Genomic DNA, 19854 nt, shown 5'->3' with positions numbered 1-19854 from the left:
CTTCTTAATTTGTTTGTTTGATTCTTGATGTCTCATGGAGTCATTAGCTTCCACTTTCCCAATTTTAACTTTTAAGAAGTTGGTTTTTTTAGTTAATTTTTGCACTTCCTTTTCTATTTGGCCAATTGTACTTTTTAAAGAGTTGTTTTCCTTAGTGGATTTTTGTATCTCCTTTTCCCTTTGGCCAATTCTACTTTTTAAGCAGTTGTTTTCTTTTTCCAAGCTGTTGACTCTTTTTTCATAATTCTCTTTCATCACTTTCATTTCTTTTCCCAATTTTTCTTCTACCTCTTTTCAAGCTCCTTTTTGAGCTCTTCCATGAGTTCTTTCTGAGCTTGAGACCACTCCCCATTTATCTTTGGGGTTTTGCCCATTGGTATTTTGATATTGTGGTCCTCTTCAGAGTTTATGTCTTGATCTCCCTTGTCACCATAATATCTTTCTATGGTCAGATTCTTTTTCGTTGTTTTTGCTCATCTTTTTTGGTCTTCTTCCTTTCTTTTAAATTTGAGCTTTGCTCCCAGGGTGGAAGGGGCACTGTCTTGGACTTCCTGTGGCAGGGGCTTCAGGCCCTAGCTGTTCGCTTGGTGCTGCACTGATATTGCTCTGAGGCCCAACAGGTAGCCTCACGTCTGGTGCTGTGCTGAAAGGTTGGGGCAGGGGGTGGCTGGTGCTTCTGGAGTCTATAAGGGTCTAGCACCTTCCCTGGCACTGAGCAAGGATCCTAGTGCTGGTGTTTGGCATGTGCTGAGGCTAGTGGGGTGTTTCTGAATTTTCCCATGACTATACTGAAGCACATGGGGGTCTGGCCACTGAAGGTTGCCTGTTTGCCCAGGGTTATGCTGAAGCACATGGCAGTTCTTGGAGCTAGAGTCTGCCCATTCCCCTGGCTATACTGAGGCATGTGGGGGATTCTGGTATTGGCGTTTGCCTGCTCTGGGACTTAAGATCTCTTGCTGGTTTACTAAGGTGGTACTTGCTGCTGGCTTGCTGGGACACTTCCTGTCCTGGACTGTGCTCCCCTTTTACCTGATTGAGACTGACTTTTCTTGCAGATCTGCCAAGTTTCTGGGCTCAAAGATTGTTTCACCCTATCTTTTTGCTGGTTCTGCTATTTGATAGTTGTTTGGAGGTGAATATGGGAGGGTTACAGTGATTTACTGCTTATTCCACCATCTTAGCTCCCAGAAGTGAGAATTTTTTTTTCTCTAAGAAAAAAGATGAGATTTTAGTTTTGGTTTTGGTTTTGGTTTCATTTTGATGTTGTTTTTTGCTTTTGTTTTTGTTTTTGTTTTTTGTTTTCTTTTGTTTTTTTGTTTTTTTTTTTTACAGAGGAATGCTTTGGAATGATAATCTGGAACATGATAGGACTGAAGAATACCAAAGTCTTCCTTGCCTTCTGTCCTAGAGAAACAACCCATCCAATCAAATATATCCAGTGATAGCACAGAGTAGGCTGCTCATGAATAGCAGCATTCTGCGATAACTGTGTACTCCATTCAGACTCAATGTCAATAGGATAAACATGTCATTGCTGTGTATATAATGAGCTGGGATAATTAAGTACCTACTCTGTGCCAAACTCTGTACTAGGTGCCGAGGATACAAAGACTGAAGCAAAAAGGTGCCTGCCCTGAACAATCTTACATTTAAGTGGAAATAATGGAACAAAGGCAAGCTAGAGAGACAAGAAAAACAAAACATAACTTAAATAATGTAGGTTGGCTGTATGCTAAGATTGGAGATGAAGAAATAAACATGCCGGCAACCAGAGACTGGTTTTCCTCTTTTTAAGCAAAGGCATTAAAGGAGATTGAATCTAAAAGGCAGGTCACCAATGGCCTCAAAACCTAGCCAAGGCAGCAACATTTGCACAATATGATATGAACAAACTATTGATCAGGCTAAAGGTTTTTTTTAGCTAAATTAAAACACAAAGATAATAATTACCATCAGAGCATCATTCAAAGGACAATAATACATGGAATCACCCAGGCTCCCAGTTTAATCAGGCCAAAAGAGAAGGGTGGAAGGGAAGGCAGCAGCAAGTTTTAACTCATTCATTATTGATAAGAGTCAGTACCAGAAAGAGAAAACAATGGCTACTATACCTGTCTTTAAACAGTGTTCATCAAAATCATGGCAGCAGCTACCATAACTCTTGCACAAGTTGTCACACTGGCAGTCCATATCCTCACGCTCTTGGAGCTCAAAGCATCTGCCTTTGCAGGAATTAGAAGTATTGGTCCTGGGAGCATCTGAAAGGACTGTGTAGAATAAAAGACAAGGGTGGTTGGTAGCATATCACCACTGACCAGCAAGTGCTAATTCATAACAAACCTGTAGCTGCTTAAAGCCCCATGTTCATGATATTGACATGACTATTACAATGCCCACATAGACCAATTTATTTTATTACTTTCTGTTGTCATAGAGAAAACCCAGAATCTCAGGCAAGCAATCTTAAGTGAGTACGTCTTGTTAAAATAGGAACCAGAAGAGACAATGAATATAAGCCATTGGCACCTTTTCCTTACCACTAATTAATAGCTAAAGGTACACACACACAGTAGTAAATAATACCATCTTCATATATGAAATAGAGCAAAACAAACATACACTAATATATACAAACCAAACCAAAATGAGGAATACTAGTTTGAGCCAATTAAGGACTTGTGATTTCATTGGCAGGTTTTTAATGGGGGGGGGAGCAGGAAGCGGGGAGGGAGGGCAGAGTTGGAATAGAGAAAACAGGAAACATCTGGACTGAGAGGGTTGGACTAGAAGCCCCCTGAGGTTCCTTCTAGATCTAATATGTCAAATATTCTATGTCTATATCTAGAGCAGAAGCAGGAACCAAAGTCACAGTCAAAGACCTTTCATCATGACATGCTGTGGCTAAAGACTAAACTATTAGAGATTCAATTTTGCAAAGAACAAGTCTCAAAGTTGCTAGATAAAGAATATAAATCATGCTTTTTTAATTGACTGCCACTGGCAGAAAAAATTTCAGTGAAGACCTACATATATAGCTAGACAAAACACCAAGTTAAGAAATCACGAATGTGACAATTGACATTTTTGTGGATCAGAAAACTCAATTTTCCAAGTAGAAAAAAAAAAAGTTGTAGAAAACTCAATTTTCCAAGTAGAAAAAAAAAGTTGTTCATGTTTGGGCTAGGAGATATTTCTATGTTCTATCAAACAGTTTATCTACATACCCTGAAGCTCCTGGGCCTGAAGGCACCCACTCTGGCTCTTACTAATAACCACAGCCCATTCTATTAGATTAAATGAAGAGATTCAGTGGATGATAAGATGCAAAAAGACTTGAACCTGATTTTCTATGAATTGCTAAAATGCTCACAAACTCAACTGTTTCAGCAGAAAAATGTCAGGTCTCCAGTGTTGAGATATAGTTGACCTACAATTCTTCATACTTTAAGCCATTTATTGACAGAGCATACTTAATTGTAACAAACCATGAAAAAGAAGAAAATAATGAATTGAAAATAAATACAACTCAATGGAACAAAGGAAAAGATGAAGTTTAACACCATTTTTTTTAAAGAACCACCTTTTTTTTCCTCAGAGAAAACCAACAATAATCTGCTTCTGATAGAATATGTATATATAGCATCATTCTTATATTTCTTCAATGAATTCTGCCTATTACACAGGCTAGTGAACCAAGATACATAAAAACACTTTGATACAAATACATATATATATATATATATATAATATGCATATATATACATACTCAATAATTAATCACACAGAATCTAGACTCCTCTAACTAAAATAGTTGAAGCTTATTTGTCTTCTTTTCTTACATTTCTCTCCCTTTCCATTTCTTATACCATTCTACAGATAGTTGCTGAGCAGTGCAAATAATGAATCCTCTGAAGTTATCACATTATTCAAATTTTACTGCATATTTCCATTGAGCTGGAACCAATGACCATATTTTACACAATTCTAACTTTGAATAGTACAAATTCACTTCAGTGGATCCACTGTTCACACTAATCTAATGGAGGCTTAGCTTTATTAGTACATCTGTACCTTTTTTGTTTTCTTTTGTTCCTGATATCACCTAACCAAACCTTGCCCCACACAACTTTCTCAGACTGTGAATTGCAGAACAGTGGCATGTCAGAAAAGATAAAGGGAATTTCCTCACTGGGAGTTCCCAATGTCAAAGAAATCACAACAGATCTTAGTCCATTCAAAATAAAAATTCTAAAATAATATTCATTGCCATTATTCTATTCTTTCTTTCTTTTTAATTTTTTTAATTAACGAGTATTTATTTTCTCTTTCCCAATTCTTCTCCCCTACCCTTGAAAAGAAATCTTCGTAACAAATATATATAATCAAGCAAAACAAATTCCTACATTAACCATGTCCCAAAATACAATCATTCTCTTTTGACTGTGTTCCTTTACTATAATCTTCAGAACAACTTTAAATTCAAATGATTGCTCACTATTTCCTCAACTATTTTCCTCTGCCCCAATTCGTATGACCAGTGCAACTTTACTGCAAAAAAAATTCTAAATTTCAACAACTCACAAAAAATGAACAACATCGTTAAATTAGGATCAGGCTTGGCAAGGGTCAAAGGTACGATCTCTTGCTATGTGAAGCTACTATGAAACTTCCCTGTAACTGGCTACCATTCAACTGACCAAGGTGAAGCATAGGAAAAGAGAGAGATGAACACTATGGCCCAGCATCTTGGCAGCCTTCTTCCCAGTCTTCCTACTGTCTTCATGCTACATCTACCAGGCTTAAGGAGTCTGAGCTGCTACCCATTCAAGTATCAAAGAAGTGATAGCAGAAAGGAGCTCCAGCCACAACCTTTCCCACTTCTGAATGACCAGTTCTTGTCCCAACACTCACCTACACGAATGAGTCAGGGCATCTTCAACAATCCCTTGACTGTCCTCCTACTAGCCTGGTGCTACTACTCTCAAACTGGACCCAGCACAATTTTTATCCAGTCCCCTACCTTTATAGGCAATTGGGGAAACTATCTTCATCCTGGATCTTCTAACCTTCAAATACAATCCTGTTTTTGACTCATATAGACTTTGAATTCTATAAATAAGTAATGAGTGCTTAGGAATTTCATGGTATCTCATAATTTCTATTTGATGGAATCATTTCGGTTCTATCATTTAACCCCAATATCACCTCCTCGTGATATGGCGAAAGATGATGTTAAGGAAACGGGTCAGAAACGAGTGATAGAGAAATGGAATTGTTCATGAGGACCTCCCCAAAGTCTCTACATTAAATAGACATTCACATTGTAATGATCTCGTGTATTTTTTAAGTGACAGGTTTTGTTACAGTCAAGAGGAAATTGATTTCTAGCATTTTTGAAAATAAATACTGCGAATCCTCACTCCCACACAGGGTTTTGAAAACAGTAGGAACAACAATTTTTCCAGTTTCTGTAACACTCCATACTTTTCATGGAGTCATAATTTAACCGTTTAAAAAAGCTATGACTAGATAAAATTAGAAAGACTTATTTTTGTTCTCAGTCTATTGAAAGGAAAGGTAGTTATGTGGAAGATACTCTCTGAAATAGCTAAACAGAGTTGTATTCCTAAAATGAAAGGCAGCATGGCATACTACATAAAGAACTGACTTCCAAAATAGAAAGGCCTAAGTTAGAGTCCTCAGACACACACAGTGCTTGTACCTTAAACTTTCAGTGCCCCAGGCAACTCTCTTGGACCCTAAGTTGCAAACTGATCACCAATCAGCATTAGTAACGGGAATTTCTGCATTGAGAGTACCCTATACCTATGGAATCAAATTCAAATATAAACCAAGCCACTATACACACATAAAAATCCCTACAGGCACATATTGACTCAGAAAATCACATATTAACGTTATCTATGTTCTATTGTGCTTTTACTTATCTTGCTAAATATTTTCTAATTACATTTTAGTCTGATTCAGGCAGCATTTGGAAGTACTGTAGCCACAAAAGGGGCCTCATGGCTTAACCTCTCTGCCTTATACCAAAGAAGTCTGGTCTGATCTGTTGTTTTGTTGTTTCGTTTTTTTTTAAAGAATTCTAAAGTAATCTCTATTACCATTGTTCTTGTTTGTTTTACTAAAGATAATTTATGGGACAAGGAATAGTCCTTTGATTTCACTGATACAGGGGACTCCTAGGCAAGGAAATTTCTTCAATTCATTTCATTCTTTTCTCTGCAATCTATACTCTTAGAGGGTTGCCACTAAGAAGTTAATTGACCTGCCCAGTGTCATACATCCAGAATGCCTCAACGGTAGGACCCAAACCCAAGTCTTCCTAGCATCCAAGGCAGCTTTCTATCCATTAGGATGGTCAAGTTGCTCCCATAGACTGTATACCCAGATCAAAATTTAAATTAACCTTATTCAGACCATCTACTGTTTGTGGGAATTGGATATCACCCATTTGAGTCACAGAAATGAGGCTTTAAGAAACAACCCAAAGCAAGAGGGAAGGGATGATCTAAACAATATTTCAACCAGGACACCCAATCATTTTTGCCCTTACATAGCAAAGTCATCCTTGTAAAAAGCAAAATTCCAGATTTGAGTGATGGCAGATCAGGGAGGCAGCATTTAAGCTTAAAAACACCCAGCATGCCATCCAGCCCAACCTAATGCAGGAATGTTCTTTCTTTCCAGTTTTGTTCAGTCCCCTTTCCAGTGTTTGGGATAGTGCTCCCAACCTCTTCCTCCCATTCTTCTTGGTCTTCAGCCCAAGTATTTCCTGACAGTAAGAAGTAAGGATTTAAAAGGGTTATAGGCTGAAGCTGTATGGTCTCCTTTTCTGGAGAGCTTTAAAAACAGGATAGATTATCATATTTTGGGCTGGTTTTAGTGTGATCTGGAAAAAAACCAAGAGAAAGGTGTAGATAATCTTTCAACATCCTCTCCAACTATAAGAATAAGGGATTCTAATGATTGCTCCATTTCAGTCATACCTTCTTGGAACAAGATAAGAATTCTTTCTTCTTGCTACTGACAACCTTACATTTAGCAAAATAACATATACACAACCCAGCTATTGAGTTATCTAAATCAAGTCTCTAATCATCTTCTTGGACACTTTTTTATCTTCTCTAAACTCTAGACACTTCAACAACAACATTTTCCCCCTTAAAGCAGTCAGAGTAAATTCATGTCAAGTTCATTTTTTTTTTAATTCAGCATTTTGGACTCTGCTGTCTCCACAATAAGTCTTTAAATGAAGGGACCTCTTACAAAGACTTCGTACGTATTTTCCAACAATCTAAAGTAAAGTTATTATAAAAAGGACCTCATAAACTATAAAGCTACACCTTATAAACTTTAGATAGTAGATATAAAATTAATTTTTAAATTCTACTTCCAAGCCAACCAGGTTGCAGGATGAGGATAGTAGGACTGAATCTCTTATAAATCATCTATTTGTGGCTTTCAAATAGAAGCTTTGATATTACCTCATAGGGTAAGACCTCTAGGTCTTTAGAATTTATGCAAATAATCGCTGACATATAACAAAAGCTTTATATGCACAGCCTCATTTAATCATCATAGCAATCCCATTAAATTAATACCACAGGTATTATGGTCCTCATTGTATTAATAAGAAAAGAAGGATTCAAATCCAGATTCAGCCCTCTTTCTACTTATGCCAAACTACCTTTTTCAGGAAAGATTTTGTTTTATTTTAGTTTGGACTCAAACACCAGAACACAAACATAGAATAGAGAAAAGAAACAAAAATATATCATAAATTTAAATATTGGAACTTAAATACAAAGTAAGAAAGGGGGAAATGTATGACATGTGTATAGAAGAACATAAGAGAGGATTCAAAATATGTAACAATAAATTTGAGAGATTCTTTAAAAAAAAAGATTAATCCCTACTAATAAAAGTGTTCATCATAGTGTCATAGACTTAGAACTGGAAGGGACCTGAGAGGTTATTGAATCCAATCCCCTCATCTATAAGTGAGGAAAGTAATGGGAAACTATGGCCAAGACTACACAGGAAACGAGGGGTAGAGCTGAGACTTGAACCCAGTTCCTGTGACTCTCCATCCGGTATTCTTTCCCCTGAACCATACTTTTAATAGTACTTTTTTTCCGAAGAATTTTCCAGTTAAGCGCATTTGTATCCAGACCTTTGTAACTCCATGGGGTTTTCTTGGCAGAGATATTAGAGTGGTTTACCATTTCCTTCTGCAGCTCATTTTACAGATGAGGAAACTGAGGCAAACAAGTTAAAGCAATTTGTCCAGGGTGACTGAGCTAGTATCTGAGACCATATTTGAACTCAAGAAGATGAGTCTTCCTGACCCGGCATCTTTCCACTGCACCACCTAGCTGCCCCTCATCAACTACTACTGTTTCCATTTTACAGATGGGGAAACTGGGTTGCGTGACCCACTGTTAAATAGGAGAGCCATAAATAAAATTCAGTCATCTGATTCTTTTGCTAAGACTTTCCACTAATGGCTTTCCAAAAAAAATATCATCTTAAGGAATTCATACTTGTAGCGAACACTTTTTTTGTATCAACTTCACTTTCATTTGATCCCTTATCACTTCTTATCTGAACTATTGCAATGACCAAATTAGTCTCCGTGCCTCAGACCTCTTCCTTCTTCAAATCGTCTTCCACACAGATGCCAAAGTGATTTTCCTTGAGTGTAAGTCTGGCTATGTCACTCCCCTAATCAATAAACTCCATTGGTTGATTCTCTATAACTTCTAGGGTAAAAATCTAAACTTCTTTTTTTTGGCTTTGAAAGCTTTTCATAAGCTGACCCCCACCTAGCCTTCTAGCCTCATTATATATTACACACACACACGCACACACACACACACACACATATATAATATGATATATTACTTCCCTTTCCAATACTCTACAGTCTGGCCAAACTGGTCTTCTTATTCTTTCTCCTGCACTGCTAGCCATCTGCCATCTCTGTGTCTTTGTTCTGCCTATCCCCCATACCTAGAACTCATTTTCTTATCACCTTTGCCTCTTAGAATCCCTTATTCTCTTCAAGACTTAGTTCAAATGCCACCTTTCATGTTCCCCTCTACCCCCAGCTATTATTGTCTCCGCTCCTTAAAATACCTTTTTAAATTTATATTTCTTCCTATACAATTACATGTTTTTGTTATTTATCCTGATAGAATGTAAGCTCCTTGAGGAGAGAGGGACTGATTCTATATCCTCAACACCTAGCATAGTGCTTGGATCATAACAGGCGCTCAATGTTTGTTGATTGGTTGATTGAAATCCAGGATCTTTTATCAGTGAGGATATGAAAAGCAATACAGGAGGGTTAGACCATCCCTGGATTCCTTTGAGCCCCAGCTAAAATGCTCCCCTCTACTGAAAGTCTTCACTGATCCCTATTATTTTCTCTTTGTTGATTATTTCCAATCTATCTTGCATATAACTTATCTGTAAATAGTCATTTGGGGCAGATATGTGGTGCAGTAGATAGAGCGCCAGACCTGGATTCAGTACTACCTGAATTCAAATGCAGCCTCAGGCATTTACTAGCTGTGTGTCCCTGGGCAAGTCACTTCACCCTGTTTGCTTCAGCTCCTCATCTGTAAAAATGATCTGGAGAAGGAAATGGCAAACCACTCCGGTCTCTTTGCCAAGAAAACCCCAATGGAGTTACAAAGACTTGGATATGACCAAAATGACTCAACAGCAACAACAGTTGATGTGCTTAACTGGAAAATTCTTTGGGAAAAAACACCAACAAATAAGGTTACAGAGAGTTAGACACAACTCAATAACAACAACACATAACACATAGCTGTTAGAATGTTAACTCCCCCAGTAGACTATGAGCTCCTTGAGAGCAGGGACTATCTTGCTTTTCTTTGTAGCCTGAATGCTTAGCACAGTGACTGACACATAGTAGGTGCTTAATAAATGTTTACTGACTGACAGAAAGCATGCAAATCAATGCAATCATAATTTATGACTCAGACTTAAACTCTAGTATCCCATTAGAATTCCAATTCAGAAGATCATTGTGCTGACCTAAATTCTTCTTAACTTCCACACTACATTTAATATAGAACCCCATCAAGTACTTGGTAAATTTGGTAGATTCCACCATTAAATTCAATAAGCATTTATGAGTGTGTACTATGTGTATGCCACTGCGCTAGACACTGGAGATAACGCCACAATGACCAGACGCAATCTCGGCTTCAGTCTTGCAAGTTTTAGTCTCTCTTTCCTACCACCATCTTTTTAAAATAATTATGGGTCTTCCATTAAATGACTTTTCTTCAACAGACACAAAATTAAAATGAATATGCTCATTTTTTCCTTATATTTCTTGAAGAAAAATTCTCAGAATTGGTTTGGAGTCAGAGGACCTGAATTTGACTCCTATTTCTGCTGTTTACTATCTGTGTGACTCTAGGGAAGTTACTTAACCTCTGTAGGGCCTTAGTTTTCTCTTCTGTCAAAAGAAGGAATCAGACTAGAAGGCCTCTAAGATCCTAGATTTAGCTGGAAAGGGACCTTAGAAGCCCTCTGGTCCAAACTCTCCTACTGAAAGGTGAATCACTAATCTGGGATTTGAATCCACATCCTTCAACTCTGAATTCAGATGCAGGCCACCTTTTCATCCATAAAGTTATTTGCAGCACATTGTTTTCAATTATATGCCCAAATTTCATTCATAAATGCACTTACACTTCCTACAAGTCCTCTAAAGATGATGAATGGGCAGCCTGAACTTTCAAGATTTCATTAAATATCTGCCCCCTAGTTGATAAATTACTTTTTGCCTTCCAAAATTAACAATCTATCTATCAAACAGCATATCCAATTTGGGCCTGAAGAGCAAAAGAACCAAATCACATACTTGAGTGAGGGAACAAAAAGACAAAAATCACGCTACTTGAATCCAATCTTTCTGCCCTCAGTGTCAAAAGTATAAGACCTGCATCCTCTATACAAGTCAATCAAATGAACCGAGTACCTAATACAGATAAGACACTGTCCTAGGCCTCTTAGGAGATACAAAACACAGCCCTTGCCTACAAGGATTTCAGAACTCTACAGGCCCTTCATTTCATGTCACCTCCCCTAGCCGAGCTTACATGACTTTTCCATATTAAGACTTGCTCACTTAATGAGCCATCTTGTAAATTTAGTGAGTTTTTAGCTCATCATCTTTTTGTCATACAAAGTCTACGTTTGCCACCACTTCTAAAATTCTTATTCGGCTGTCACTTCCAATGACTCGCAAGGGAGTAACAATAGGTCTAGGCTACAGATATGCTAGTTAACTAATTATAAACACAGTTTGTTTGCATTGCCCCAGTCTTGAAATTAATACTCTGGTCCAGAGTACAGCACTGAGAGATTCGACATGCGCCAAACATTCTCAGCAACTGGCAAAGGTTTTTTGCAAGGATCTGCCCCTGTTTGCTAAAGAAGAGGCAGGACAACTTTGGATAGACCATCTCACTTGAGTCAGTCTGAAGGTGGTAAGGGGCAAATGTCTTCCATCTTCATATTGGCTGTGATGTCCTTGAAGCTGCTGGTTTCCAAGGAAAGTAAGGATATCTGTCTCTCTGCTTAAGTGATTTAGGTCTAGTGTGAATATCCAGACAGTCATGTTGTCTGATGCTAAGGCTTTGCTAATGGTTCAGATATTATTATTTATAGAGATTATTTATAGGAGGCTGTTTCCAGACTTTGTGGCACTAAGAGTCTTCATGCCTCCTAAAGTTCTAAGTATCTTACCCTTTTACTGAATTACCAAAGTGATGCAAAATCCAGAGAAATAAACTCTGGTCTTTAAGTAGCAGCAGTAGGAAAAAAAAACTGCTTCCAGAGAACAAAAAGGTGAATAAGCCTGAAAAAAAAATCATGGAATTCAAAAGTAAGCTATCTTTAAGCTCTCTTCAGGCCAATTTATCTTCTTGTGTGTAGCTGAGCAATTTTTTAAACTCCTTAAGAGTCTAGAACAGAAGCTGAAGGAGCATTCTTAATCTGGGGTCCATGAACTTTGAAAAAAATTTTTATTTAGATAATTATTTCCAAAATAATTGGTTCCTTTTGTAGTCCTAAGTATTTTATTTTATGCATTTAACAACATCATTCTGAGAAGGTGTCCTTAGGCTTCACCAGAATGCTTAAGAGGTCTGTGATATATACAAGGTTAAGAACCCCTGCTCTGGAATAACAAATTTAACAAATTTTATTTAATTTTTAATTTAATTTAACAAATTGGCAAATCAAAAAAGAAATCTCAGTTTCCCTGGGTAAGTTTCATCCCCTCCCTTGAAGGCTGCCATAACAACTCCTCATTGAATGTTGATTTTCCCAGAAATGACAGGGCCAATATTGATATCAATTCCTTGATTCTGCTAACTGCTTTTTTGTAACACATAGGAAAACAGTTTTTTGAGAACCAAATGTTTACAGAGATTAGTACTGCTGGCCTATATTTTAAAGAAAAGAGAATCTTTTCAAACCCTTATGGTGTACACTTCTAAGCAATGTGGATTAGGTTTAAGAAAGTGCTTTTTAAAAAGAACAACTCTCTTGCCTCTGTGATATTCCTTATAAATATAATGTTCATTGCTATTCACATCACAGATTTAAAATGCAAGAAAAGAGTCCACTTAATCCAACTCTCCTTTTTTTTGCAAGAGTGGAAGCTGAGGACCAGGAAAATTAAATGACTTGTCCATGGTCAGCAATTCATTTATAACATAATAGTCTTTGAGATTAACCTAGGGCACTGATAAGTTCAGTGACTTACTCACAGTGAGTGTGTCAGAAGCAGGATTTGAACCCAAGTCTTTCTGACTGCAATGCTGGTACACCCCACTGCATTGCCTTAATGTTTGTGGCATACAGGAGGAATGGGGGCTAGGGGAGGAGGGAAGATGGGGGATCCTATGGCATAATATACAGAAACTCAGGATAGAAGAGTATAAATAAGAACTTAAAATGTTTAGACCTTAGATATCATCTAGAGGGGTTCAGTGACTTTACTAAAATCATAGAGTGGGGACTGGGACCCAATCCTTCTCATGCTGTAGTGGGCAGAGCATTGATCTTTGAATCAATAAGATTTGAGTTTGAATCCTGCTTCAGATATTTACTAGCTGACCAAATCACTTAACCTCCCTTGGCATCAGTTTCCTTATTTGTAAATTGATGGGGGTTGGATTTGACTTCTCAGATCCCTGAAATTTATCAGCCTATGACTCCCAACCCAAGTTGTCACCAAGTTCTCATGACACTTTCTCAAGGGCCAGTCATGTTGAAATGAGCCAAACAAGTTGGTTTTGCACATTAGTTAAGAAAGCACTGCATTTCTTTCCTTTAAAATTCATCTCACCACTTGTATAAATAAAGTCCTCTGAAAAAAATGAAAGCACAAAAACAAACAAAAAACAAATCCACCCTAGAATAGTTCTCAAAAAGATGTAGCAACCTCTGTGGAACTCTTCAGCCTTCTAGAGGTAAGACTCCCTTTCCTCCATAGCTACTGTGAGTGTTAATGGGAGTCATACATGTCTAAACAGAACATTTGTTACCAATAAAAACAAGGTCCCCTAGCCCAGCATTGTACCTTCTGCTCCTCTCCCCTCCCCTGCCCTTTCTAACAGTAGACAATTCATTTTGTCCATTTGCCTCACTGGCCACACAATTTTTATGATCTCAGCTTTCCTACTCAACCCTCTCCACCCCTACCCCCCACTCCCAACCTAATATTATTCTTTCAACCCTCTGGCATGACTCAGAAGAAACTTAGTTGATGTAAAAGAAGACTGTGTATTCCCTTATCCTATTCACCATAAACAGATTAATAATCAAACTTAGAGTCAGCCAAATCAAGACAGGTGGTGGTCTTAGAGGTCAGAACTGTCAAGAAACATGGGCACATTATGCATAGAATTACAAGAAAAAGAGAAAAACATGCTGAAATGTCAGGTAAGTCCAGAAAATATTGCCCCCTAGGGTACCCATTACTTAAAATGTAATTTTTATTTATAAAACCATCAGCAGCTCCAATTTCCAGGAAATTAACCAACTCATTACTTAAGACCTGGTCAGCTAAGCCCCTCACCATGCACAAGGAGCTCCTTTATCACAGTGTTCTCAAACTGTCTGTGGACCAGCATATTGTAAAAGGAAACTTTCCCCCTCTCTCTCTTCAGTTCTAGTAATTAAGTCAAGGGACACATTTATAGCCTACCTTCCTTATGCCACAGGAAAGAAAATGGAGACAAGTTTATCCCTGGGAACTCTTTTGAATCCCTTCTGTATTCTATATTCTGTTTCTGTCCCAAATAAATCTTGATTTCATGAAATGCTACATTTCTCAAACTTGGTAAAAAGAGATCACTTGTATACTCATCATTTACTTTCTCTTCTCCCCACATCAGAAAACTCTTAAAGAAAAAAAGTTGGAGGGGGTGGGGGAGTCAGCCAGCAGGCAGCTCCATAACAGGATGGGCACCGGGTATCTCCCGTCTTAAAAGACCACCTGCTCTCACCATTTTTACACAGGCAGTAGTAGTTTGTGGCAACCGACAGAAGCTGTCTTTTGGTTCATCCATAACATTCACAAACATTGTTGCCTTAAATATCTCATCACTAGGAATTTTACACACCCAATTTTATTTATTCTTTTTAGTCATTACTCAGTAATAACTAAATACCTGTAACCTGTCACTTCCCCCATCACTGTTTCACCCTGGAATCTAGGTCAAAGCTAAGAATTTTGCAGCATGAGATTTTCTTTCAAAAGGGATAGCTTTGCACCAACAAAACCACTCACAAAAGAGATGGAGAATTTGAAGAGATGCTATCATAGGTCATTTACCTGAGAGAGGGCCCTCCTCCCATTCTTCAGCTCTCTTAATTCGGTTTGTGGCAAATCCTAAACAGGCATACACTCCGATGGCAAAAATGAACAGGGAGATTACCTGGGGAAGTAAAAGACCAAAGTGTCAAACACACTTAGAGCTGGATAGAAGTCGAGTCCTGCGGCATTTAAGGGTCAGACCATCACGGCTCACTCCTAGAGCTTTGCAAACACATCATCAAATACCATTCTCTGTTTCACACATTCAGAACTCTGCAAGGATTGTTTAATTAAGCAACTGAGCAGAAAGCATTTCATTTGATAGCATGTCCTTCAGGAGGCAGTGGAAGGGTCTCCTTCCCACAGAAATCCATTTTCTTGCCCCCTACCTGGTGTGACTGGAAAGCGTTTCTCTTTGCCATGGTAGAGAATTCTTGGAAAGTCTTTTTGCTGTGTGTTGTTCTCTTTTTTCTCTACACTGAATGCCGGGCTCTTTGCTCTCTGAGTCCACTCTATTAGCTACAACTAATCCCACCTGGGGAGGTTGACAGGCTCATTTGATTTGCCAAGGGCCTGATTTCATCATGGTTCACTCACAAATCCCAGCTCTGAGTACAAGAGGCTTCCAGCATCATCCTTCTTTTCCCCTCCCCCTTACCCTTCCCCCCCCCCATACACATACACACACAGACACACACACACACACACACACAGACACACACTCTTTTATGTGGTTTCCTCTGGCAACACGAGGTTTTCTAATGTTGCTGTGGCCAATAACAGTTCATGTTCATCTTACTTTCCTCGCAAAAACACGGGTAAAAAAGAAACCAAATGTATTTTATCCGATAAAAGTGAAACAGGGCTGGAGAAAGGAGAGAGAGGTTTGGTACCAGTTTCAAGCTTTGGAGATTTACAATGTAGTTATTCAATGTCATTAATCTTGCAACTTTATTTAAAAAAAAACCAAGGAAGCTTTTATAATTTATAAATCTAATAACTTGCTGATGTTACCATTTATTTGATTGGAGGGATTCAATTTTAATGTATAAGTCCCAACTGCAAACCCTTTTTTGTTCCTCATGATTTTCCAACTATTTCTCACTCCAAAATCTCCCGGGACTGTAACCAACCCCAGAGATAGCATTATTTTTCCTCATATTGTTGTTATGGTTCAGAGGAGGAGCTTTATCAAATTACCAAGAATGCCAGCCAAGCAACACCAAGCCCTCCTTGACTATCAGAAAGGACAAAAAAATATTTTCTTTCTTTCTCTCTCTCTCTCTGTCTATCTGTCTGTCTCTCTGTCTCTCTCTCTTTCTCTGCCTCTGTCTCTCTCTGTCTCTATCTCTGACTCTCTGTCTCTCTGTCTCTGTTTCTCTGTCTCTCTGCCTCTATCTCTGTCTCTCTGTCTCTGTCTCTGTGTGTGTGTCTCTGTCTCTCTGTCTCTCTTTGTCTCTGTCTCTGTCTGTCTTTCTCTGTGTCTCTGTCTCTATCTCTGTTTCTCTTTCTCTCTCTCTCATCTCTGTCTCTCAGAAGAAACTACTAGCTTAGAAAAAAAACAGCTTCATAAGCAGTTTCATTTAGGAAGGAAACTAGAGATGGATAGAATTATGATTCAAAGTATTGGTTTGCCAGTTATTCGTGGGGGTAAATTATCATTCAAGGCAAAGCAACCCAGCCCCTCAGGGAGAGAGAAGTTTCTTTCACTGAGCTCTTTACCAAAAAAGTGCACTTAAAGGAACAGTGTTTAGGCTTAGTCATAAAATTTACTGAAATGCTTGTCCAGAGGCTCAGATTAGGATCATTGGAGCAATCAGTAGGCATTGATTAAACACCAGAACTATGTGCTAGAAGCTGATCTAGGAGCTGAAAGGTATAAAAACTAAAGTGAACAGTCCCTACCCTCAAGGAGCTTATATTCAAATATTTAAATTCAAAGATTCAGAGCTCTAGGGGACCTAAAATGTCATCCCATCCAAAACCACCATTTTAGAGACAAAAGAACTGAAGCCAGGGAGATAATGTGGCATGATATGGTAGGAAAAGCCCCCGATGGAGGAGTGAGTAGAGCTGGTTCCACTTAGGACATTAATTTTCTTATTTGTAGAATGAGGGAGTTGGACTCTAAGATTCTTATCAGCCTTTAATGTCTAAGGTCTCTTCCAGCTCTAAAAATTCTCTGAAGAAGCCAGAGAGAGTGAGGCTTTTTTTTAATTGTTGTTTTTATTGCTTCTTCCAAATGATCATTACTCCAGCATAAAATGCATGTGTGTATGTGTAAACAAATCTCAGACTTGCCATGCAATGAATGACACACTGAGCTCTGGTTATATTCAGATAGAATGGAGTGGCCCAAAGTACCACCATTCTGTTAACAAGAGATGGCAATCTTGGTGACCATAGTTTATTAAATATTTGAAAATCTGGTAATGGCTCACCAGAAAATGGAATACATTGCCAAGAACTTTGAGATTCAAACTGTCATAAAGATGGCAGGTTATAAGTTCATTTAAGACAGGCATTGACAGAAAAAAAAATCATAACAGTTAACATTTTTACAGTCCTTTAAGAACATGGTTTCCTTGGGGCAGCTAAGTGGTGTAGTGAGTAGAGCACTGGCCCTGGAGTCTGAGGACCTGAGTTCAAATCCAACCTCAGATACTTGACACATTTATTAGCTGTGTGACCTTGGGCAAGTCACTTAACACCAATTGCCCTGTCTTTCCCCCTCCAAAAAACAAACAAAAAAAAAGAATGTGGTTTCCTTTTTCCTTTTTATTTTTTATTACATTAATACATATTTATGGAATAAAACAAGAATTTCCATGACATAGTACAATAAAAAAGATGATTATACATCAAACAGCAAATCTACTATGCTCAACTTGCTATTTCTTTCAAATATACAACAAAATTATCATGTAAATTTCTTTTTTTTTTCTCCTTTTATCTACCCTCTCCCCATCCCACCCTAGAGATGGCTACCATTATACATAAATAGATATATAATACATATATATTATACCTACTTCTATTTATCAGTTCTTTCTCTGAATGTAAATACTATCTTTCTTCATATATCCTTTATATTTAATTTTGAATGTGGTTTCAATTGATCCACACAACAACCCTATAAAGATGATGCTCTAAGTTATTAATATTCCCATTTCACAGTTGAGAAAATTGAGGTTCAGAATGGTTAAGGGACTTGCCTATGGGTTACACAGCTAGTAAGACTTCATTGTATGCATTTTTCAATTTGAGGAAATTTCGTTAAGGTTTCGGCAAAACCTTATGAAATATGCAGGGGTTTTCTACTATTCATGCTTAAAATCTAAGGTTATCAATATAAGGTAAAGAACCAGACTTATGTTTCCATTGGTACAGGGAACAACCAGGTATAGAAACATTCCCTTTCTAATGCAGATCACCACCATGTCTCTTACCCGTAGTCAGAGAGTTGCCTAGAGCAGTGGTGTCAAAAACCTGGGCCACTAATCTGTACATAGAGATTTAGTTTTAAAATGTATTGTTATCTATATTTTATTGTATTTTTATTTTGCTAAATATTTCCCAATCACATTTTAATCTGCAGATGGCCCTTGGACCACAGGCTATATATTTGATAGCTAAAGTACTGAGACGTTAAGTGATGTGCCAAGGCTTCCTGACTTTTCAAGGCCCACTAGTTATGCACAAGGATGCATCTAATAAGTTATCATTACATAGTAGCAAAAATAATAACAGAAAACAATGGAGATAGTATAAAATTTATTACTATACCCTTTGAGTTTTATTTATACTCTTATAAAGATGTCAGGTTTGCAAACTCTTCTTTATAATTAATCAATCAAGAAATATTTATTAGGAGCCTACTGTGTGCAGGTGGAAGTTAGATGGCTCAGTGGATAGATCCCTGGGCCTGGAGGGAGGAAGACCTGAGTTCAAATCCCACCTCAGACATTTCCTAGCTATGTGACCCTGTGAAAGTCTCTTGACATCTATTTGCCTTAATCCACTGGAGAAGGAAATAGCAAACCATTCCTTTATCTTTGCCAAGAAAACCCCATAATGGGGTCACAAAGAGTCAAACACAACTCAGCAATAACAAATGTGCTTGGTGCTGAAGATACAAGTACAAAATATTAAACAATCCTGACTCACAAAAAAAAGCTTATATCTGATGGGGAAGACAACAAGGATATATAAAAATATATTAAAAATTAATATAAATTTAATAAATACAAATATAGACAAAGTCGTTCAATACAAGGCAGCTTAGGAAGGAGGACATTAATACTAGAAGGTAATAGGAAAGGCTTCAAGCAGAAAATAATACATGACCCATATACCCTAAAAGAAATGAAAGAAGAAAGAAAGGACCTATACATAACAAAATAAATATATAGCTTCTCTTTTTGTGGTAACCAAAAATTTAAAACTAAGGAGGTATCCTTCTATCAGGAAATAGCTAAGAAAATTGTGGTATATGAAAATGGAAATTTTTTGTTGGTTGTTGAGTCATTTCAGTCACATCTGACTCTTCTTGACCCCATTTGGGGTTTTCTTAGCAAAGTTACTGGAACGGCTTGCCATTTCCTTCTCTAGCTCATTTTACAGATAAGGAAAATGAAGCAAACAGGGTTATGTGACTTGCCCAGGGTCACATTGCTAATAAGTGTCCGAGGTCACATTTGAACTCAGGTCTTCCTGCCTCCAGGCCCCCATGCTCCATCCACTGCACCACCTAGCTGCCAAAAAAATGGAATATTATTACTCCATAGGAATGATGAGGAAAACTGGGAAGACCCCTTTTGAACTGCAGTGGAGTAAAGCACGGGGAACGAGAACAATCTATATAATGGTAATATTATAGAGAAAAACAATTTTGAATAACTTTAAAACTGACCAACACAATGATAAACCACAATTCCAAAAGAATAAAGATAAAA

The 19854-nt window shown here is 37.8% G+C and overlaps 1 protein-coding gene across 3 annotated transcripts in view; it reads right to left on the bottom strand.

Moving 5' to 3' along the window:
• Positions 1-19854, bottom strand: part of ENPP2 (ectonucleotide pyrophosphatase/phosphodiesterase 2) — a 189612-nt gene that overhangs the window by 122451 nt on the left and 47307 nt on the right. Inside the window, exons 1-3 of one of the 3 annotated variants that reach the window (XM_036739576.1) lie at positions 15289-15422; positions 14918-15020; positions 2112-2267 (exon numbers count right to left, since the gene is read on the bottom strand). In XM_036739576.1, coding sequence (XP_036595471.1) covers positions 2112-2267; positions 14918-15020; positions 15289-15321 — 292 coding nt within the window. In that variant the 5' untranslated portion in view covers positions 15322-15422. Of the gene's footprint in view, positions 1-2111; positions 2268-14917; positions 15021-15288; positions 15423-19854 lie in introns of those variants that run through there. The other 2 variants (XM_036739567.1, XM_036739570.1) reach the window with 2 other exon arrangements.

The sequence above is a fragment of the Trichosurus vulpecula genome, chromosome 1, assembly GCF_011100635.1.
Source record: "Trichosurus vulpecula isolate mTriVul1 chromosome 1, mTriVul1.pri, whole genome shotgun sequence".
Lineage (NCBI taxonomy): Eukaryota > Metazoa > Chordata > Mammalia > Diprotodontia > Phalangeridae > Trichosurus > Trichosurus vulpecula.
This window is presented reverse-complemented; position numbering and strand designations above follow the sequence as displayed.